A 24,456-nucleotide genomic window follows, 5' to 3' on the forward strand; every position below is an offset into this window, starting at 1 on the left:
GATACAACTCGGACTTACGTCGCGTCGCTACCGCACGATGAGTTAGACAAAGATAGAAGACTGCCGTACGTCGTGCATCGACTCTGGTAGTAGGCGATGTAGAAATCGCCGAATCGCGTTTGTTCCAACGGTCAAAATTATTTTGTTTTCTAACGCAGCGGCACAGTCAGCGGTCACCGTACTGACCGTACGCCCGCCAGCGGTAGTGTTAATATACAAGACCACAAATATTAAAATAATATTGATTATTAAAACACACTTTCGTGTATTAACAGTATTTTTATGTATTGGTAACATTAATAGTAAATAATGTAATGTAATAAATCGCTTAAATTCTGTCAAAATCTTAGGTTAGGCGCCGCCTACCTTGCCTACCCTGACGAGCCGCCACTGAGTGAGTGACATATTTCACAAAGGTTAAAAAAATGAAAATTTTAATTTTCTTTTCTCCGCTAAAAATTAGCTTTTCGTTTAAGAATCATGATCTTATTCTTTTTTCATGTCTTAGACTTCTAAGAATTAGAAAAAAAATTATCATTAATTAATTTTGAATTTTACTATAAAAATAAAAATAAAATTGAAAAAACAGATTTTTTTGAAAATCTCGAAAACCGTTTGAGTTAAAGAGCTAAAAATTTAGGCGAATTATTTTGATTCGACACCAAATCGATCCCCTGAGTGAGGGTCAAAAAAGCCGCGGGGGCAGATTTCCTATATTAATCCGGCTATACCCTTTAACACTCATATTCTTTGAATAAGTCTGAAGTGCTTAAGCAAAAAGAATTATTGCTTTAAATAACACACGCTGTACAGCGAGAAAAAATAATTCGCTTATGCAAAATAGGCAATAAATTGTGACAGGAATAAAATGAAAGTAAAAAGCTGTGCCAAGAGAAAAATACATATTCATATATTCTTATAAGGACCTATGGCGCGCTGTAAAAAATCTAATACCGAATTCATAAATAAAACGGCATAAATAAATTCCTGTTTCACCGGAAGTGACAACAGCCTTTGATTTTTAAATGACACCATCTGTATTTTTTGACTTTATTCGATGGAAAATGAATGAATAGATTGATATATAAGATGTCAATACGTTTGACATTTTCGCATATGGTTTATTTGTAACATGCGGTTCATAATGACAAGTGTGTGGTTCCAAATTTTTTGTAAAAAATGTTTTTTTTTCGGATACGCTAATGAGCCAGCCTTGTTCCTTTTGAAAAAAAATTGAGATATGATTGAAAATACGATTTGGGCATCTTTCAACCGGCCAGGATAAAGGTTGATTCTCACTACCTTCCGTTACTATTCCATATCCATTCCATATCCATTCCATATCCATTCCATATCCATTCCATATCCATTCCATATCCATTCCATATCCATTCCATATCCATTCCATATCCATTCCATATCCATTCCATATCCATTCCATATCCATTCCATATCCATTCCATATCCATTCCATATCCATTCCATATCCATTCCATATCCATTCCATATCCATTCCATATCCATTCCATATCCATTCCATATCCATTCCATATCCATTCCATATCCATTCCATATCCATTCCATATCCATTCCATATCCATTCCATATCCATTCCATATCCATTCCATATCCATTCCATATCCATTCCATATCCATTCCATATCCATTCCATATCCATTCCATATCCATTCCATATCCATTCCATATCCATTCCATATCCATTCCATATCCATTCCATATCCATTCCATATCCATTCCATATCCATTCCATATCCATTCCATATCCATTCCATATCCATTCCATATCCGTTCCGTATTTTATTGTATTGACGCTATACGTAAGCTTCCGTTTTGTATGAGTTCCATATTTTTTATTGTACAATCATTACGAAAGTTTTATTTTAAAAATGTGTGTCTTTTGAAGAAAGTAATAGATTTAATTAAGAGGTGAAATAATAAATAAATATCAGCAAAATGTTAACAGAGCTGGTACAAATGTAAGAACTTGACAACGCTGTTTCCGATACGCTTCAGTCCGTCCGCTAAAAAAATGTATGGAAGGAAAGAATATGTAACGGAAGGGAAACGGAACGGATAGTGTGCATTGTCCTATTCATTTACATGATATACTATATTTTTGTAAACGGAAGGGAGCTGATATGGAAGGTATAGTGAAAATCAACCTTAAGATATAAAAAAACATTAGACTCCCAAATCTATTTTTCCAAGGCTCCTGATTAAAAATTAGTGTTTTTAACTCAGCCACGGCACTCTATATTGATATTTAAAATACGATTTTTAATCGAAAAAGTCAAAAATTGACATGTGATATGTTATTTTAGAGTGTCATTTTCTATCGAATAAAGTAAAAAATACAGAGAGTATCATTTAAAAATCAAAAGTTGTAATGATTTCATGGTATAACTTTGTTCTGGTTATATAGCCATTAAACTGGCAAGACTTTACAAGATGAGGTACAATCAGATTTTCTTTAAAAATGAACACTAATAAATGTGAAAATTATATATAATTGAATATTTTCAAAATCGTTATATCTTTAAAATCACTAAAGAAGACGCCAACAAACCTTAAATTTTGAAAACCATAGAAAATGTATTTAAAAAGCGCGATTTATATCAAAATTTGACAGTTCACATGAATTTTGACATGAACCCCTGTTGTACAAACTGAGTTTTTGCAGCAAAACCATACGAAGCTTTATAAATAATTTTAACTTTCTAAATTTTATATTTCAGACTTGTAGAGCTGCAACATCTACCCTGGACCAATCACTGTATTTTAAGAGTCTTACAGTCAGGAAGATGCAAAGAACATATGTCTAGACTGAGCGTAGAAACAATACCAAGGCTCTCTTATTTACTTCAACGAGCCTTGGTTCGAATGAGTAGGGAGACCCAAAGATTATCATCCACATTAGGAATTTGTACAAAACATGATATTACGGTAAATGTATTGTCAACTACCTACCTTAGATCGTAATACAGGGTGTCCCAGAAATAAGTACACGTTGGGGTGGTAGATCTGGCCAAAAGAAACATATTTTCTCTTTAACATTTTTAAAATAAATTGATAATAACCGAGTTATTTAACTTTGAAAATTAAATAAATAATGGCAACATTTTGAGAGTCGCCAGCCGCAATCGATAATCAGCCGCAAATACCAAGCAATTACCAGAATCTCAGCTTGTTTGACGCCCAGTGTTACCACATCGAGTAGAATGATTTAAAAACGACTTGGAAAATTCAGATTAGAAGTAAAAAAAATACCTATTAAGAAAAAGGGACTCTGATAGATAACAGATCGATGTAATTAGGGTAGAGTATCGTTTTATCATTTTGCCTAAAACCGCAACTCTACACTTAACAACACTTCATTTCACTGGGATTCTTGACAGCACTACACTTACACGTGTATTTGGCACAAAATACATTCATATGCCATTTGAATTATTTAGGATTATTTTTTGAGAATTTAAAATCATCTGTTTTTCTATCCCACACTCTTGTTAAACACCAAAATATAAGTGTTTTTACAGGCTTATCTTACATTTGCCTATTTGTTAGTTTTATCAGAGGTTTATTATTTTGAGTAAAGTTATTTTATGTTATTATGAAAATTTCAAGAAAAATATAAAAAATTCAATTTTTTTTTCGCAAAAAACCTTGTGCGTGTTACAGGGGTTGAACTATAGGCTTGGTGCATTCTCCGCCGGTGCTGCCACCGCCGGAGAATATCGTAAATAACGAATACATACAAATACACGGGTTTAAATGGCGAGTAAACGAAAAAATTAGTATATAAGTATTCTAAAAGTGTTAGAAAGTATAATTTGTGGAAATTCTAAATAAAAAAATAAAAAGGTAAATATTTTGATATCTTCAGAAGGTCTAACTTGCATTATATTTTATTATTCCATTTAAAAAAAAATAGAGGAGTTCAACTACGGTAGCGAGCATAGTTTTATCACCGGTTTTGCTAGTGGGGCATAATTGGAGCTATTTCGGCTATAACGAAATTTTTTAAAGGTACATAATTATAATTTTAGATGTTCATAAAACATTTAATCACTAGTTAATTAAAAAAGTATAGCATTAATATTGCAAATTATATTCATTCTCTCATAGTATATGTCTATTTAATTTTTTGATTATTTAACGGGCACTTTGTTTACTCACTTGTTCCGTCGAACTGCTTGAATCCATTTTTGCTATTGATCAATTTGTTGTAAGAGATTATAAAGTTATAAAATGTTGTTTCGTGATAGTTCAATATCCGGGAAAGTTGAGTTATTGAATGTTATTGCACCCAACAACGCCCTAATTACGCTCTCCTTTACGCGTTAACATTTTTTACGCAATTTTATTAAAATTTCAAATTGTCACAACACAATAAGACGCCTAGTTTAGCGTTATATCACACAAACCTCGTATCGGAGTGTTTTATAGTTTCAATAACTGCACTAGCAAAAAACTAAAATACTTAAATATCATGACAAAACCCCGCGATTTCAATATTATTTTCATGCCATCGACATGACGGCGCGGCGGCGTGAACTATATATTGATAATTTCTGATTTCTGCCGTAGAGTGCGCTGCGGTCGGAATTTGTTGAAATCAACTGAAATGCCCCAAGCCTATACTACCAGTTAAAATACTTGCACTTTTTTCTGGGATACCTTGTATAATTTTTTAACAGATTTTTACTGTAGTTGGTACAATGTAGATCATAAATATAACTCATAATTGACGTCATATTGGGGGAAATCAAAACAGTATACATACTTTTTGTCTTGTTTGTTTAGGTGTCCTTTCGAATAGTTTTGTGTCCGCCGTTAGCAGATTCTTGTATCAAAGCATGTCTGAGAGCTGCCGCTATGTTATCAGTTTCTGGGGACTGTACTTTGAAACAGAGCAAATCGTCCAGGGCAGGACTTCAGCTGCAAGTTGGCCGATTTCATAGGTGGATGGCCGATGTTAACTTAGCCAGATTTATACATGAGTAAGTATTTGCTTTCTTTTAAGTTGTGGACAATAATTGAAATCTTGAGACATTGTAATTTTAACATGAAAAAAAAACTATTCCTACTGAAGGAATAAATAGTAAAAACGGTGTCGTGAATACTTTTTGTTTTTATTTTTTTTGTTTTTTAATGATAATTGTTGTTATTGACTGATTTTATAGTATATCTTTACAATATATTCCGTAACGCATAATGCAATAATTAAAAAAATTGGTCAAGTGCGAATGGGACTCGCGCACGAAGGGTTCCGTACCATTCATTATCTATACAACATTAGACACTATATTATTATAAACTTTTTTTCCGATTTAGCTGAAATTTTGAATGCGCATAAGTAATTTAAAAAAAAATTAAGAAACACATTACTAAAAATTGTATTAAACAATAATAAATGTGTAAAAAGTAAAAATACATAATATGTAAAAATATTAAAAATTAAAAAAAACTATTAAAAAAAGTCGCCTTGACAAGGATTCGAGCCTGCCTTACTATGGCTCTAACGTCACAGCAGCGTAAAGTCCTAACGCTTTATACCACGCGGCCACCGAGGACTTGACAGATTCTATGTAAAATTCCTTTATTTATGAACATGATTTATTTATAAACATTTATTTAATTCTGTTTTTAGTATTTGTTCTTATAGCGGCAACATAGATACATTATTTGTAAAAATTTCAACTATCTAGCTAAAACGGTTCATAAGATAGATCTTTGTGACAGACGGACGGACGGACAGCGAAGTCTTAGTAATAGGGTTCCCGTTTTTACCCTTTCGGTACGGAACCCTAAAAAGGGTGTCTTGAGTACTGTTTGTTTTTACTTACTTTATTTTTTTGTTTTATAATGATAATTGTTGTTATTGACTGATTTTATAGTATATTTTTTACAAGATATTCCGTAACGCATAATGCAATAATTAAAAAAAACTCCTATGGGTATTTAGCCACTCACACTCTAAAACAGCGTACACACTATGCCAGAAACAACCCGAAACATGTCAAGGTCGCATTTCGTCGCCCAACTTTTAACGCATTTCGATCTATTTCCAGTTGTCTTGACCCACTTCGCTTTGCCTCGATCTACTTTCGATTCTTAAAAGCGCCTGAAAACTACTCGTTAAGCGAGGGGGGATTTTTTTTAGCGTTTTTTGTTGCCTCGTTCAATTTTGTTTTGTTTTGAGCTATTTATAAAACGTGACGGTATCTGTACCGGAGGCAAAGGATTTTTTTTTCATAAATCCAATGAAATAAGTAAACCTAGACGTTTCGAAAATAGCTGTTGTTACGATGATACCGTATGATCGAAAAAAAACGGCGTCCAGTTGGCTGGGAAATGAACATCAATGACATTTCCCATATAAATTTACATATAAAATGATAGCGATCTTCATTGCATAGCCATCGCTGACGCCGTTTTTTCTGGATCATACGGTATTTCGTTAATTACATCTCGTTTTATGTTATATTGATATATATTCCACAGCATTAATATTTGAACACGTAGATATTTAGGGACAAAACTTTTCACTTAAACTGCAAGAATATAATTAAAATATTTTATATGATTTAATTTTATTATAATGAATTAGTATATAAAATTGTATATGATATGTTTGTTTACGGCTTTAATTGATTAATATTACAGTAGTAATGCTTGATGAGTAATACTGGTAACATTATCAATATATTCGCTTGTGAAAATTATTAATTGACCCGATGTCAACAAAAGTATGGTCCACGCACATTATTTAAAAGCAATGTTCTTTTATTGTTCTTAAGAAAAATCTGCAAACGATACTTGTATTAGCACCCAGGATGGTTTTATATAAATCCATAACAACTAATATTTATTATGCAGGTGATTTAGACAATTAAAACTAGAAAAACAAAACCAAATTCGTGCACTAAACTTTGCTACAGACAACAGTATAAATAAAGCAAACTTTACCATAACCAGAAATAAAAAATAATTAGACGATTTTTTAAATAATTTTGTGTATATTTTGTTCACGAGGCGCAATACCGTGGATTATAAGCCGATAAATGGTAGACCCATAGATTTAGGAAGAACAGATATCACATTATGAATTTTAACCCGATCAAACATTCGGAGGTTGACTACGTACTGTAAAAACCAACTGAGATAGAGAAGGCGACATTGCCACATATCAAATTTGCGCCTATCTACTTAGTTTGATTTGCACAAAAGGTGATTTTAAAACCTTCACCGGATATCAATAAATCTCAATTTCTTAATTAAATTAATAGTTTATTTTTAAAGAAGCATGCGTAATAATATGTTATTAACCAGAGGATATATGCGTTACTATTAAAGGACATGTTTACTGTTTAATGTGCTGAAATATCTAGAACTATTGGCGACGTCGCTGCTAGTCTTCCAAAATGAAATGAGCCGTCCGTCCCACCTCCCTTCGCGACGGCCATTGGTCCGTTATAGCGTACTACGTTTAGCTTACGGTGTGTTTGAAGTCGGAACTTTGCCGTCCGAAGTGAACTTTTCAGTATTTTTCAGTAGGTTTTGTTTTTCTTTAACGTACTGAATCTGCGAATTTTCAATATGGTACGACAGTGTCAAGTGTGTGGAAAAATAAGCTCAAATTACCCAAATTTGTCTTTTTACAGGCATTGTAGATATTGTTTTGACGTTTTATATGCCGCCGTAATTGTACATAGGCGTCCCACAAGGGAGCCTCTCACAATTAAAATAATTTCTAATTATATGTGTTGAATTTTGATCTATTAAAACAAGAACGTAGTAGCCGGCAATTAATTTATAATTCGTCTCAATTACTACCTAACTGTTGTAGATCATAACAAATTTGAATATAAACGTTGCATTTGAAACTTTATTATAAGCCAGAAAGTGACATTTTTTTTCTTAAAATTTGCGTCATATTTTGGTCATTATATACTATATTCTAAAGGAATTTTGCTCAACAAATAAACAGAGGTGTTTACCAGACCTTTTTTACATTTTATTGCTTTATTATATCTGCCCCTTCGGCCTTGTTTAGACAATTTTTTACCACCGTACAAATACATCTTCCTAGAGTTATTTGTACGGTGTGTTTAACTTTTTTTTAGAATGGGACGAACTGTAAATAATTCTTATGCTACTAGTTTTATACCTACCTATATACAGAGTGACCCAGGCCTCCAAAAAAGCTTTTTACCTATTTCGTTTTTGGTTTGTGATTTTTATTTCAATTTTTTACATAAGATGGGTGCCATTGTAACGCACATTTTCAAAACATTTTTGTCAACATACAGATTGACGACAGAGATCGGGACATTTATATTATAAGATTGGGACATTTAACTAAAATTTGATTATTTGATGAAGCTACCTTTAAAAGTAATGGATTTGTAAATAAATGTAATAGGTATTCATTATTATGCGACAGAAATCCCATACTGTAGCACACAGATTTTTTACTTTTAATGATAAATGCCTTCTATTGAGAGACTAAAAGGCAATTGCCTCGTATCAGAGCCATCATAATACAAGAAGAAGACCATCATAATACAAGAAGAATTATATTTTCAAAAAAAACACAGTTTTCTCATTAAATATTGATTTTATTGGTATAGGAAGTTATTAATAATACAAGATTAAACAACTATTACACAGTACTTCACAGGAAGCTATCGATTGCGAACTAACTAAATCGTTACTAATTACTAATTTTGAAAAGTTCTTTTTAAGATAAAAAAAGGTAAAACTAAAACCTAAACTGTCATTTGAGATTAAACGGGAAGTTCTAAATAATGAATATTTCTGTTTGCTGTAGGTAATTTTCTCAGGGAAAATAGGTAAATAAAAATGACTTTTTAAGTCAAAAAAAGTTAAAAAGACAAGTTATTCCTAAAAAGGACTGTCCTTTTCAAAAAAGGACAAGTGGCAACCCTAGGTATTTCTGGAATGGAAATTTAATGGCAAATCTACAACTTTAGTTTGAAAATATGTTCCGGCCACCTATGTTTACAAAAATGTCTAAAATGTGCTTTACCATTGCCTCCACATTCTGAAAAAAAAATGAAAGAAAAGTCACCTACTACAAACCTAATACCTATTTAAAAATGTTTCGGAAGCCTGAGTCACCCTGTAAATATTCAAAAGTAACTGAAAGTTTATATAGAAGTAACTGAAAGTTTAAATTGAAAATCGACGTTGGAGCGATTTTCGAACACTACTAACGTTTCAACATAAGTGTATGTGGGATATTAATTATATTATTATATTAGACCTTATAACAAAACTCATCTGACGAAAAAGTGTTAATGTAGTATATTAATATGGAGTAAAAATTTTACTCTCTAATTACTTTACTTTTACTTTATAATTAAATTCGTTCTAAAAAACGATACGCCACTGGCCATTAGAACAATCCAAATGCGCCTAGTTGCCGGGGTCGGAAATTTTAGACTTCTCTGTCTCTTCTGTCCTTGTTTGACACATTGGAATGTTTGATACACTACCAACGAGTATTTATGAATGAGATGTTCGGTCTATGTTTATAATGTCTTTGGGTAGACCGCTAGTTAGTCACTGTTTTACATGTTTTTGACTATATTGTAATTAATAATATTAGAAATTGATCGAGACGCGCTGTGATTGGTTTGGTTTTTATTGTTAATCCGGGTTAAGCGACTGTTTAAGAAAATCTACAAAATAAAATAGATATTTTTTGTAAACACTGCTGGGTTAATGCCAAGGATACTATAGAAATAAGGATAGTTCGATTCCTATCTTTCTGTACTGTCAGTTTTTTTACGTTTTTTAGGGACCGAGTTGAAGTTCGCGCTAAAGATTTTATACAGTGACAGTTATTTTTGCGTTTAACGGACGAGCGCACAGTGCGGCAGAAGATAAATCTAGCGGGACAAAACCGTTTGGTTAGAAATAAGCCAAAAATGTGTACTATATGAATAAATAGTAGACATTCCAATTGATATAAAAATGCATGAATTATTTTTAGGTCGTATATATTCTTTGTATTTCGATACATTTTTATCAACCAACCATATAATATCGCTCCTGAGATTTTGTCCCGCTATAATAACCATCCGCCGCACTGTGGAGCGCTGGTCCCTGCGTGACGTAAGCATCCACGGTGACTACGATAGCGGCTTTGACGTTATATCAAGTTCAACTTTGACGTTATATCAAACTTCAAAATTAACAATTACTACCTGATAAAAATATATTTTACATAAATAAACCTATTATAAATAAAACATTAAAAACAAATAAAAAATAATTATATACAGAAAGTTTGAGGCTTTTTGGTTTTACCTCATTAAGTAATTGTTATCAGAGAGAACAATTGTTATATGGTGACATTATTTGGAGTCATTTATTTGGGATAAAATTACTGTATTATAAATCACCATTTGCAAATAATGATTTGTTGTATCGCATGTCGACGCTATTATGCATTGGAAATGCATGAGTCGGAAACATTGAACTAAATTGTAAAAAATGACTTTGTTTTTGTATTTATTTCGGGAACAAATACTGTGAAGGCATTGATGTAGTATTTAAATCAGTTAAATATACAGGGTGGTTCGAATTGTATTCCGAAAACTTAGCAAGAAACGGTAGCATATTCATATTAACCGTTCTCAAGATATTTAGAATGGTAATAGTTAATACATGTCATTATTGACATAAAATAAACATGTTGAGTAAATAGTTATTTGATTGAAATGATAAATTTGGAAACTTTTTACTTTTTTTAAATTAATCATAATTTTTTCTTTGAAAAAATGATGCTAAAACAGTTTCTGTTGAACTTTTGGCACAAAAATATTTCAAATTTATGATTGCAGTATAATAACTATTAAGTTAACATGTTTAATTTATATCAATAATGACAGGTATTGATAATTTAGATTCCAAATACCTTGAGAACTATTACTCTTTTTACCAAGATACCTTTTTTGCGTAAAAAAAGTAGTAAATGTATATTTTTTTACCCTGTAGTTTTATACAGGTACGGACGAAATGTTATTACTCTTCAAACCAGTTAAAAAATATATAGGTGGCGCCCCCTATAAGTAGGAGTCATATTGACATCAAAATCAAATTTCTCATGACAAAAAATTGACACCCCAGACACCAATTTTCATCCAAATATTGACGTTACTTCAGAACTTATTTGGAAAAAATCGAAATAAAAATGAAACTTCTACATCCTGTATCTCCGAAACTAAGCATTTTAGGACATACATTTATACGAACTTTTTTACTTATTTTTATCTGCAGAATATACTGCCGAAGATTCCGGAATACAGTTCGGGTCACCCTGCATAAGAGAAAAAAAAATATTTTTTTATTAAAACTTAATTATTTTGTACCTCTAATTCGTAAAAAAATAATTTTACAGATACGCTGCTGTCTACATGTGTGCCGGAATTGAGAACTTGCTGGAGGAGATTCTTCTGCAGTGCCTACCTAGCGATTCAGACGTCAATTTGACAGCCACACTTTTAGAACACGCCATAGCCAATAATGGAGATTTGTGGGGATTATTACAGCCTTATACCCATCTCAATGCCGGAAGGATTGCTTCAGGTATGTATTTGTTGGGAGCAACAAAAAAATTGTGAAAACGTCGAATATTTTAGTCAAAAGTGTTTGGTCATATTACTACTTATACAGATTATAAACTTATCGTCAAAAGCATTGTTTTTCGTGGTTCCAATTTTCGGAGTCGCGCACTAGTGAGGTTACTAGTTTGCGCACATAGCACGCCAACTTATGGCCTCTAAAATTGTGCACAACGCATGACCGGCCCAGTTATTACGCTGTTTAAACACGAGTTTATTTTTGCGCACAGGAAATTACTCGTTTTCTCATTGTCATAAATAGTATCAGGTGGATGACACTTCTTATGGGAGAACTGGAAATGGTTGAAAACTTGACTACAAGCGATTTTCTAGGAATCTTCCTTACCGATAAATTATTGACAAGAGTGACAGATAAAACCTTGACATTCTTTCAGTATAACTGTTCATCTCTTTTTCTTTCTAAAGTGTGCGTTGAAAGGAGTTTTGTAACCCATAATTTGTTATTCGAACACCACTTTTCTCCTTGTCGGGTCGTTGACGTGACTTGTCGCCATTTTATTTCTTTTGTTTACACGCTGCAGTTTGCTTTGTAAATTGAATACATAAATTATTTAGGCAAATATAGGTTTTTGATAAAACTCCTTGGACTAACGTGTAGGTAAGTGTTGATAAATAAGTTTTTTTTCATCTTAACATGCTCATTGTCATTCTCCTGATTTAGGTGACAGAAAAGGATCATCAAATCAAATTGAATTTTATATTTTTTCATCCCAGGACCGATAATAAAATATATATTTTATGGATACCTTCCTAAATATCAACGAGATGAGCCATCGGAAGAAAGGGACCATAGTACAAAACAGAAGGGTGATCTTTTTTCTTTCCACTTAGGATATTGAAATTATTATATACTGTAGTCGTGTTCGGCATTATGCTCTGAGAAATATAGATAAACAAAGAACAACAGATATAAAGCATCCCAGAGGAAAAGAGAGGCAATACCTGTACTCTCTCTCTGATATTTGTGAAAGTTACGGCAAAGTATTGTTGTAAATGTCATCTTTTTAATCGACCTGAAAACTTCGAGCAAAAAGATGACACTTTCAACAATACCCTGACAGATATCAGAGACGATACAGGTTCTTCCTCTCTTTTCCCCTGGAATACTTTTAATTTATTATTCTTTGTTTATCTAGATTTCTAAGAGCACTATGAACGAACTCAGCTTGTATGTTTGAAATAATCGTCCAGCTGGCTAATATAACAATATATATATATATATATACAATAATCCTATATAATTCATAGATGGCTTCATTTCTAAGCCATCTATGACGCCATTTTTTTCAGTTTTGTTATAATTAATTTTGTCTCTTGATCTACTTGTAACATTATTCTTTTAATTTTATTAATTTATTTTGTTAAAATTAATTTCTGTTGTATATTTGATAATGATATTAAACATTTTTTAAAAAATGGTGTATTTTTTGTGTTTTTATGTATGTCATAATTAAAAATAAATGAAGAATTAAAAATTTTTATTTTTTTAAACTTCCCGCTTTGCGTTACAATCTAGTCCGTAGTTCCTACAAGCGATATTGGGGGCGCTAGTAGCAGTAGACTTGTCAACAGTGTCAAATTTAAACGTCAATTTCACTTTCCAATATTTAGCAAGGCGCTCGCACTTCTCCTTGTGTATGTGTTTTGTGAATAGTATATTACATACCGAGGAGGGAAGTGTTTCATTACTGTCTAGAGATTAACTAAATCTCGAGACAATAATGAAAACTTTCCTCCGAGGTTTGTATACTATTTTATTTACAACCACATCATTAATTAAAAAATAGGGACAGTAATTTATTTTGAAAAAAAAAATAAATATGCGAAAATTTGTAGTTTTCTGTTTTGGCATTTCCATATCTATAGTTACCGGTACCAATGGTTGTTATGGCGCAAAACTTCAACAGTCTTCAACTGCAAAACAAACAACTAAGTAACAGTTTTGAATTTCTCGTTTGCTTTTTTGAATTTATATAACATAGAAAGCCAGAATGTCGTCGGAAAGTTCTGATAATGAAGACTACTTTAATATTGGTACTACACCAGAACTTACAGAAGCTGCAAAAAGAGCAGAAGTCAGTTTACTTCCAGAGAAAAGTAGGGGGCGATATGAAATAGCATTGAAAATATACGAAAAATGGTGTGCCCAAAGAAATGCTAAGAATATTGCTTCGGAGACAGTCTTGATGGCATATTTTAGCGACATGGCAAGGTAAAAAAATTCATCTATTCTTGGTACTACGTACAGCATGATACGGACAATGCTAGAATTAAGGGAAAAGACTGACATATCAAAATATCACAAACTCTTCGCTTTTTTCAAACGCCAGAATGTAGGTTTTAAGCCGAAGAAGTCTAGCATTTTTACCATCAACAAATAAACGTACCTATCAAAATCTTCAATTATTATTGTTAATCTTTTTGTTTATTTTTGTTGATGTTAGATAAGTATTTAATACAGATATTACAAGAATATTTTGCTTAATAAAATGAGGCGAGAAATAAGAAAAACCGAGTGAGGGAAATGGGTGAGGGAAATGGGTGAGGGAAATGGGTGAGGGAAATGGGCGAGGGAAATGTGTGAGGGAAATCGAAGAGGGAAGAAATGTAGAATGTAGATAATTTGACACTTTCAAATTTTCTAAAAGTCAGTAATGTCAGTATTACATATGTGGTTGTAATTAAAAACAATTTTCGTACCACGAATTAGGGACAAGATTTTTATCTGTATACATATTATAATATACCTAATCTGTAGTACTACTAAGTTAATACTAAGTTTGGTTAGGATTTAAAGTTAGTTAATTTATTAATATTACATAAGAATTAATTCCATTATCGTCTAATTTTAATTTTTGAAAAAAATATTATCCATGTATTTTTATTTTATTTTTGTAAAACCCAGATAAAAATATTCAACTTCGGAATATTCCACAAAAGAATTGGGGCTAAGACCTGCAGCGGTAGTCGAGTCAAATTATTAAAAACAAGGTTTCGCTAAACGTGAATGTAAAAGTAATTTCGCAGGCGAATTCGAAATGCCATTCGTCGTTTAGTTGCCGATGTAAAATAAATACAAAGAAATAAACATAAACATGGAAAAGTACAGCGGGTAGCAGGACTAATATGGAAAGAGTACGGGGGAGGTCCGCATCCGTAAAATGGATCAATGAAAGCTGAACGAAAGTAATAAACGTAAATAACGTTTCATGCAATTTTTATTATATGGTAATCGCAAAACAATTTCTGATGCACGTGATCAACTGTGAGTGACAAGTGATGGCGCCAGCGTTGCCAGATTGCGATGGATTTATGAGATGAATCTTAATTTAAAATTGACAAACAACATATTTATTATATCATTTTTTAAAGAGTTTTACGTTGTATTTTTAATTTAATAACTAGTATTTTAGTGACTATTTGATTTATTTGTTTTATAACTTATTTTACTTATTATATATTGGCAAAAACTAGTCCATTATGAAGATTATTATAAGCGTTATTATGGGTTATTTATTTATTGATGTACATCTTACAACGCCATTAAGTGGTAATAACAAGTAAGATAAATGCTATTAATGCACAAACTAATAATCACAGAATTTAATTAAAACTAACTTTGAAAGTGGTATAAGTGTGTAATGTGCTTATCAATCAAACTTATTTTTCTGACTGCACTCAAGGGTAATAAAGGACTTTTATTGTCACGTTCTCGTTCAAAATAGTTTTTAAAAAACAGGGAAGCTGCAAGCTCTTTTCGTCGACGTTTAAATGCTTCGGTATATTTTCAACACACAATTTCAAGAAATGTAATACAAAAACTCTCAAAAAATTTAGTTCTTAAAAGAACCCCTCGTGTTTAAAAGTGCAGTTTTTAAAAAAGGAGTTTGAAAATAGGCAAAAAACGAGAATTCCTCACAAAGATTCAACAACAACACAATATTGTACAAAATAATGACTAATACTAAGATAATTGTCAAATAATAAAGGACAACATTGCTGAACACGGCGCAATGTCACCAACATAGCGATAATAAAATTCGGTTTAAACTAATTTTGGCAGCTTTAATCTAAACAAAATATCTGTTACGATCATTTGCTCCAGCAATTAAAATGAAGAGCTGCTCGGTATCTTAAATTATACAACAAATTGAAATATTTTTGGCAAAATTTCATTTAGTCATGTTTATAGACTTCAGTCGATATGATTGATGACGTGCATCGGAAAATGTTTTGGGATTACAATACGTACTTTTTTACGCATTGTAATTATTTTTTTTATTTTCCTTTTAGAAAAGTAGATCGCAGAATCTCGAATCTATAACCGATACAGATTAAACTTTCAGTTACGTAATCGAGGGCGCGATTTTTAAATTCATTGTTACCAACCATGGACATATTCAGAGCCAGGCTGACTACCGTAAAAAATGTCAAATTGCCACATTTGTTTATTTATTTTCTGAAATTGTCATTCGTTTTGACACTTTAGTTTTGTAGTACGAGTTTTTGGTTTAAATGAATTGTGTTGTGATAGTTTAAGTTGGTTTAAGCTTAAAACTTTTTACTAGCAGATCTTGCAGTCGAACATTGTTCTTTTTAGAACCTCTTTTGGTGCGAAGTGTATCCTAAAGCCTACTAATAGTCTAAGAGCTAGCAACGTTTTCGAGAAAGTATTTTAAGACGTCTGGCTCTTTGATATAGGCTGGCTCTCTGGAACAGCGTGCAGGCCGTCTGGCTGCCGATACATGTTGCGTTCACTACTGCGCATCCAAAGAAGATCCTATATTTTTTACTTAGCGCTTTAAATTCTAGTAATGAATAAAAACCGAGCAAGTCTCCATTAGCTCGGCGGGTAGAGCTTTCGCCTATGGTATGAAGCGAAGGTCAGTGGTTCGATACCGGCTGGGGATGCAACTTTTTTTTTTGTTTCGTTTATATTCTGATAATAAAGTATTAAATATTTATTTTTTCTTTATCACCAGAACGGATGGCGTTTATGGGTTTATGATCCGTAGTGTATATAAGTAGAATTTGATACTTTCATTTGTTTTGAAGGATTATTGTGGTAATTAATTATTAGATAGGTTTAGGATGGTCTGGCTGCTGCGCCGCACCGGTAGGTTAGGTTACTAGGTACTACTGCGCATCACATGGGTACAGGGTGTCTCATTTTCGAGCGTTTTTTGGGATTTCTCGTTTATGAGTGGAGATACAATGATGCGTTTTTTCACATTACTTTGCTAGTTTTTTAGGTAATTTAATGTTCTACCCATAGATTTGCGCATTTTCTACAAATTAACATTAATCAATCTTGTTTAAAAAGTATTACTATTTTATTTTATTTTATTTAACCAGATAATTTTGTTTTCCATCGTTATCTTAACAAACTGAACTGAAAATAAACTTGTGTAGCTTTTAGATAACAATCTGTTAAAAAAGTATTATTAAAATGATTATTAAATTAATAAACAACAGCTGAAAAAAATATTTTGAAGAAAGACAGGCAGAAATTACGTTAATAAAGCATTAAAATGTGAATTTTTATATATTATGTTTAAATCTTTAAAATGAAATTATAAAAGAATTAAATATTTTTATGAATGAGGCAAGAAAAAATTACGGCCAACATTTTTAGTTTTATTTTTAGACATTATGTTTAAATCATTACAATCTAATTATTACAATTGAATTAAATATTTTTATTTAATATTAGTGTCAGCAAATATTTATTACTTTACTATCAGAATATAAACGAAAAAAAAAAAAAAAGTTGCACCCCCATCGAACCAGTGACCTTCGCTTCACAGGCGAAAGCTCTACGCACCGAGCTAATGGAGACTTGCTCGGTTTTTATTCAATACTAGAATTGACTAGAATTTAAAGCGCTAAGTAAAAAATAGAGGATTTTCTTTGGGTGCGCAGTAGTAAACGCAACGTGTATTAGCAGTCAGACGGCGTGCACGCTGTTCCAGAGAGCATAATAAAAGATATATCAAAGAGCCAGACGTTTTAAAATACTTGTTTTCCCGACGTTGCTAGCTCTAGTACTATAATTTCTTACTACAAATTCTGTATTTCGAACTCGAACAAAATATCAAGTGTGCTATATTTTTGGAAAGGCAATTTTAAGCTCTTTTCAATGAATTAAAAATATACAGGGTGCCCAAATAAAAAATCATTTTTTCTGTTGTTAACGCTTAAGTTATTAATTTTAAAAATATTATATTTAAACCATTAAATTCTACGTAAAAAATGAATTGGAAATGTTTTCATTAAAAATTTTCTAGAGCAAAAAAGTTACAGCGATTTGTTAAAAATTAATATTTTTGAAAAACTCCGAAACGGTAACAGATATCGATGTCCATCATGTTTTTGATAAAATTTGAGCTCCAGACACCGATATTAGATATAAGAGATTCGTCTATTTCCTTTAGAACAGGATGTTTCCTTTTAAAAGTGTCCAATTTGACCCACCCTGTACATCTTAATTAAATAATTTTCCGGTTAGAGTGTATACCATCCAATTAAGAGCCGCTCCAATCAAAAGTTCACCATAATTATTAATGTCCTGCCCGGGCAAGATCTTGCCATTGAACGCGTTCGAAATTGTGTTAGTTGCCCGGCTAAGCAAATTTGGACAACCGATGACCGCAATTCAGATTTAACAGTATTATTACGCATTAAGCGTGGTTACGAGGTCCTGTAAAAAATGCGTAGAAAATAAAATGTTTTAGGGGCGAGCCACTTTTAAAAAACACCCGGTAGTTTGTTCAAATCGTATGAGTCGATACAATAATATGACAAATTCAATCGTGTGATTCGATTCACTAAAAGGAACCGTAATGCCCATCACTATTCTGTGACTCTACCTCACAACTCGCCACTGAAAAAATTCATTTTCTATACGCGATATAGTCTGTCCAACGAGAAGATCCTTGACAGTGATAGATGTGTCTGTCATTTTAATTTCAAAGTAGTTTATTTTATTTTACAAAGAAATAAGTTGGTACAACTGGAACGCATAACAGGAAATATTTAAAATTTGATTAACAAGATGACAAGTGATTAACTGTATAAAACTGAAAAAATGTAATCGAGTTATTTTATTTAATAAAAACGGTATGTGTTAATACAAAACAAACAAGAACAAGACACTACATACCAAAAAAATATAAAAAAGAACTATTATTTACTTTCAAGCTTTATGAAACTACCCGCATTTATGATTATATTTATCAATATAACTTATGTACAAATACAAATTTGTAATATTCCACAGGAATAAATAAAACAACATAGGTAAATAAAACAAACTATTTTATTAATAATAACACCTACCAAATTTTATACCTTAAAGGTTGATTAATTAACTTTAATCTTAATTTTTTTAAACCAGTACCTTTTGACATTATTTTTCTGCAGTACTAAAATCCATTATTTACCTATCGTGTGATGTCGATATTTTACAGCTACTCCAGTTTTTAGTATGTGTTTAGTTTGATCCTTCTATCATATACGAGATGCACTTATCTACGACGAGATGGTATACAAACTTTAACGATGGCAACTTCATTGGTGTATAAGACTTTCTGCCTGGGCAGCGAGTATTAACCATAAACTATGCTCTGGGTCTACAGTTAATTTTCACTCGATTTTTCCTCCACTTGACTTCAAAAGACACAAAACACACGTAATAATACGAATCAAAATGCATCATCTTCCAAAACGCAGGGTATTTAACAAAAGTTGACACAAAATTATAACCTATAATTTGGGAAGACTTTGACATGCGTCAAAAATGACAAAAATCTAAAGGCGAGTTCATACGCATCGGCGTCCGTTTATCGTTCATCGTTCCGTCAAACCAATAAAATTGAAATACGATCTGTCATTTTTTAAATAAACCAATAAAACTGGTTAAAAACAACAAGACACGACGTATGACGGATTTATATTTAAACCCATCCATAGATAACTTAAAAATGATTAGAAACTTTTTTTAGTAAAATAAATAGATTGGTATGGGACGTCATCTGCTTTTCTTCTGTCATCGTCTGTCGAAATCTTACCTGAGAAAAAAAACAGAGTATACCAATTAAACATTTAGTTACGTAATTGAGGACGCGATTTTCAAATTCGTTGTTGCCAACCATGCACATATTTGGTGCCAGGCTGACTAACTAAATTTAAATTTCCCGCTGGAAATTATGATGGTAGCTCTGCTGTACAAAATACCAAGTTGCCACATTTATTTATTTATTTCCTGACATTGTTATTCGTTTTGACACTTTAGTTTTGTATTACAAGTTTTTGGTTTAAATTAATAAGTGTTTTGTGATACTTTTAGTTTATTTTTTTTACTATCAGACCTTGCAGTCGAACATTGTTCTTTTTAGAACCTCTTTTACTGAGAAGTGTACAGGGTGTACAGGATTTTTATTGGGGACACCCTGTATATTTTTAATTAAGTGAAAAGAACTTAAAATTACCTTTCCAAAAATATATATAGTACACTTCTTGATATTTTGTTATAGTCCCCTTCGAAATACAGAATTTTTATAAGTTCGTCACTTTTAACTAGTAGGCTTTGAACCCCTTATTGATGATCTGCCCCTAATGGAACTCGAAATCATATTTTTCCAGCAAGATGAGGCATCGCCTCAGAACGCTGAAGTTTTCAGCAAATTTTTGCAGCCAATTTCGTGAATAATGGAATAGCTAACCAAGATCCCAGCCGTTGGCCGTCGAGGCCGCCGGACTTAGTGCCTGTTATCCTTAGTTGATTTTTTATCTTTGCGGAAGAATAAAGGTTCTTATTTTAAAATTGCCCGTATAATCTAAATAATAATTAGGCGAGGGTATCTTTTACCCTCACTGAGTTACTGAATTCCGCGAGAAATGTTCAAAAACGGTCCCGTCGGTCCATAACAGAAGACGGTCGACATGTCGAACACCTGTAGCAAAATCTCATGTCTTGGTTGGCTATTAATTTTTATTGTTATTAGTTAGATATAGTTTAAATATGTTGATGTTGTTAAATATGGTTTAAATTGTTATAAAATTCTACATCTCACATTATAAATATTATTTTAGTTTTAATTGCTGCTCACAGCTAGAATTTTTTGCATTACAGCCAGCGTCGTTCACAGCCTACTACAAAGTGGGCGAATTTTTAAAAACTCTATATCTCGAAGAGGAATTGAGCAAAATATGAAGTATGCTATATTTTTGGAAAGGTAATTTTAAATCCTTTTCAACTAATTAAAAATATATAGGGTGTTTCATATAAAAAATCAAATTTTTTGTTGATAATTCTTAAATTATCAATTTAAAAAAAAATATACATAAACCAGTCAATTCTACGTAAAAAGGTGCTTTGGTAATGATTTCCTAAAAATACAAAATTTTCCATAGCAAAAAAGTTTTAGCGATTTTTTAAAAATGCACATTTTTGAAAAACACCCCGTAACTCCGAAACGGTAAACGATATCGATGTGCGGTTTTTAGCATCATGTTTTTGATGAAAATTGAGCTCCAGATACCGATATTAGTTTTCGTCTCTATAGAAAAGGGTGTTTCCCTTTAAAAGCGTCCAATTTGACCCACCCTGTACAAGATAGCTTAATAGGCTCTTGGCAAAAAACTCATCGCAACCTTATTAGAATATTTTGAACGGGAAAGCGGTAGTAATGGACCTTTATGTTCCTTAAATGTTGTTAAGGAGGTGAGTTTTGTTGATGCAAATATTAACTGTTCATATATTTATAATTAATTTACTTTTGTTTCCTAAAATATTCTGATTAAAAGAAAATATGTAAAAGTGATCAACGCTGTGCCGGTCAAGCTTAATCACTAGTTACTAAAAATTTATTTGGTATGATCTATATTAATACATGTGGCATTCCTCTTTGCTATCAACTAAAATTACACAAACTATTGAATATATTTTTTTTTGAAAAAACAATGTTTTTTAAATTGTAAGACAGCGCCAGCGTAAGGTTGGCTCATTAGCACATTTGGAAAAAGCAGGTTTTTACGAATAATTTGGTACTACATACGTTGTATTTCGAGTCAAGTTATTGCTATACTCGATTCACTAAAAAGAATCTTAATGCCCATCACGACTCTGTGGCGTTACCTCATAAGCCGCCACTGAGTAAATTACATTTTCTAGTAAGGTAGTAGAATAAAAAAATACTATTATTAGTTTAATGACACGGCCGCGATAGTTTCTTTTAACGCCATTCTCCAAGTCTAATTTAGTAAATAGGGATTTTCTCTCTCAATGACAAGGGAGAGCTTCACCTTGTTTTCGTTTGTTTTTTCCATTATGGGGTTAAATCCGGTAGGTTTTAAATTGTGTTATTCTCTTCTCTGTTCTTTTATTTTTTTTACATCTTCTCTTTTTTCAATTTAAATTCTTTAGGACACAAAAAAGGAGTGGAGAGCTGCCAAAACAGAATTTCGGGGTTTAATAAGTTTGATAATTAATTTGATTGTATTTTAAAAGAAATTCTTTGTTGAATAATGAATGTAATTGGTTTAAAAGCTTTTTTTGAATGACAGGAAGTCAATATTTGGGTTGGCTGAGCTTTAAGATTAAACGTAAAGAAATGAAAATTAAGTTAGATTACTGATGGCCACTTTAATGAATTATTGTTTGATCTATCAGTACTTTTTGCAATTTTTACTATAATTAGAATATAATAAAATTATATAAGAGTTTCTTGCCTTGAACTGCTAATATAGAAATTAATTCCACGCTGTGCTCGACATAATGTGGATCAACCTGCTCTCACTACCGGTTTCGGGGCCCTACCCCATCATCAGGTGAGCTTGGGTATTTCCACAATATGTCGAGCACAGCGCAGAGTATATAAACACGACTTGTCGTAAAGTAGCGGTAAGATATTAAGTCCCGCATCGCGAGATAGCGGCCTGCGTGCAATGGTAGTACTTTCGTACCACCGAGGCACAACTATCGATAGTAAATAAAGGCTTTTTTCGGCTAGCCCAAATTATATAATGGAAAATAAATTTCTTGCAGTTTCTAGGTATATAATAAAATTATATAAGAGTTTCTTGCCTTGAACTGCTAATATAGAAATTAATTCCACGCTGTGCTCGACATAATGTGGATCAACCTGCTCTCACTAACGGTTTCGGGGCCCTACCCCATCATCAGGTGAGCTTGGGTATTTCCACAATATTTTATTTATTTACTATCGATAGTTGTGCCTCGGTGGTACGAAAATTGCACGCAGGCCGCTATCTCGCGATGCGGGACTTAATATCTTACCGCTACTTTACGACAAGTCGTGTTTATATACTCTGCGCTGTGCTCGAAATATTGTGGAAATACCCACGCTCACCTGATGATGGGGTAGGGCCCCGAAACCGGTAGTGAGAACAGGTTGATCCACATTATGTCGAGCACAGCGTGGAATTAATTTCTATATTAGCAGTTCAAGGCAAGAAACTCTTATATAATTTTATTATATACCTAGAAACTGCAAGAAATTTATTTTTTAAAACGGCAAACTTAAGTTTAAAATAATTTTTTATTTTCCAAAATCTTGTTTTTATTACTTAAGTGCGAACCAAAATGTCCAAAAACCTAAATTGCCGTTTTTTAAATTTTGCTATGAAAATTTACATTAAAATTTTAGCGATTTGGTCATGTATGAAAATGGTTTTTATTTTTTTACGCGAAAGCGGTGCGTGGCGTCGTACGAAAAAAAGTCAAGAGATAAAGTTGTTCCAAATTTAATGTAGATTTTAAAAATAATTTTTATTAAAAAAAACAGTGGCGTGCCATTTTTTTCTTCAATAATATTTAGTTTAAATACCGTAGGGGCGCCATTGATTAAAATAAAAAAGTTAATAGCATCAAAAAATGTAATTTTATGGTAAAACAACGTGTACCAAATTTAGTAATTTTCGTCCAACAGGGCCCTGAGGTATTAAAAAAAAACTCTTTTTAGGTCTTGGTGTGATTCGAACCTCCTGAGTCTCAACATTTCTAAAACTAAAGCTTTGTCGTATAAAAACTCGCTTCAGCCTCTTGTACTTAACTTGTAACACCACCATTGACGTCGTAAAATCTGTAAAATTCTTAGGGCTTGTTGTAGACAATTTTCTGAAATGGGACATGCATATCGACGCTTTTTCGAAAAAATTAAGCTCTGCCTGTTTTGCATTAAGATCTGTTTCTAAGGAGCTTAACGTGTCAGTGGCTAGAACTGTTTATTATGCAATTTTTGAGTCGCACCTCAGATATGCCGTGTTGTGCGACGCAATTTGACCGCATTTTCAAGCTTCAGGGAAGAGAGCTGTTCGATATTCACTGGGACTAAACAGCAGAACTCATTGCCAGGACTTTTTTAAAAAATTAAAAATATTAACTCTTCCTTCCTTGTTTATATTTGAATCCGTTTGCCTAATACGTAAGCATGTATCAGCTTCTCAAGAAAGGCCATCTCACACTTATCCACTCAGGAACGCGGAGCAAGATCTTTATCTACCTACCCCACGCTCAGAGTTAGTTAAAAAAATGCACAATCACCTGCCCTTTGAAATCAGATCCGTAACATAATTTTCTTCATTTCGCAAAACATTGAAATCTTATTTACTAGATAAGGTTTTCTACGCCGTAAATAACTTATATTTTGATAATCGAATTTGATCTTGTAAACACTGGTCTAATGTTTGCTATTGCTTTATTTACTAATGACATCGAAATAAATTTAGTTAGGGGACA

At 32.3% G+C, this 24,456-nt stretch overlaps 1 protein-coding gene across 1 annotated transcript in view; it reads left to right on the plus strand.

Annotated features, from left to right (window-relative positions):
- The window catches only part of LOC115891037 (ankyrin repeat and BTB/POZ domain-containing protein 2), a 122,093-nt gene that overhangs the window by 35,584 nt on the left and 62,053 nt on the right, over window positions 1–24,456 (plus strand). Inside the window, exons 7-9 of the mRNA XM_030911430.1 lie at window positions 2,757–2,964; window positions 4,825–5,021; window positions 11,453–11,640. Of these exons, the coding sequence (XP_030767290.1) occupies window positions 2,757–2,964; window positions 4,825–5,021; window positions 11,453–11,640 (593 nt within the window). The remainder of the gene's footprint in view (window positions 1–2,756; window positions 2,965–4,824; window positions 5,022–11,452; window positions 11,641–24,456) is intronic.

The sequence above is a fragment of the Sitophilus oryzae genome, unplaced genomic scaffold (assembly GCF_002938485.1).
Source record: "Sitophilus oryzae breed Bouriz unplaced genomic scaffold, Soryzae_2.0 scaffold_942_pilon_pilon, whole genome shotgun sequence".
In the NCBI taxonomy this organism is placed as follows: domain Eukaryota; kingdom Metazoa; phylum Arthropoda; class Insecta; order Coleoptera; family Curculionidae; genus Sitophilus; species Sitophilus oryzae.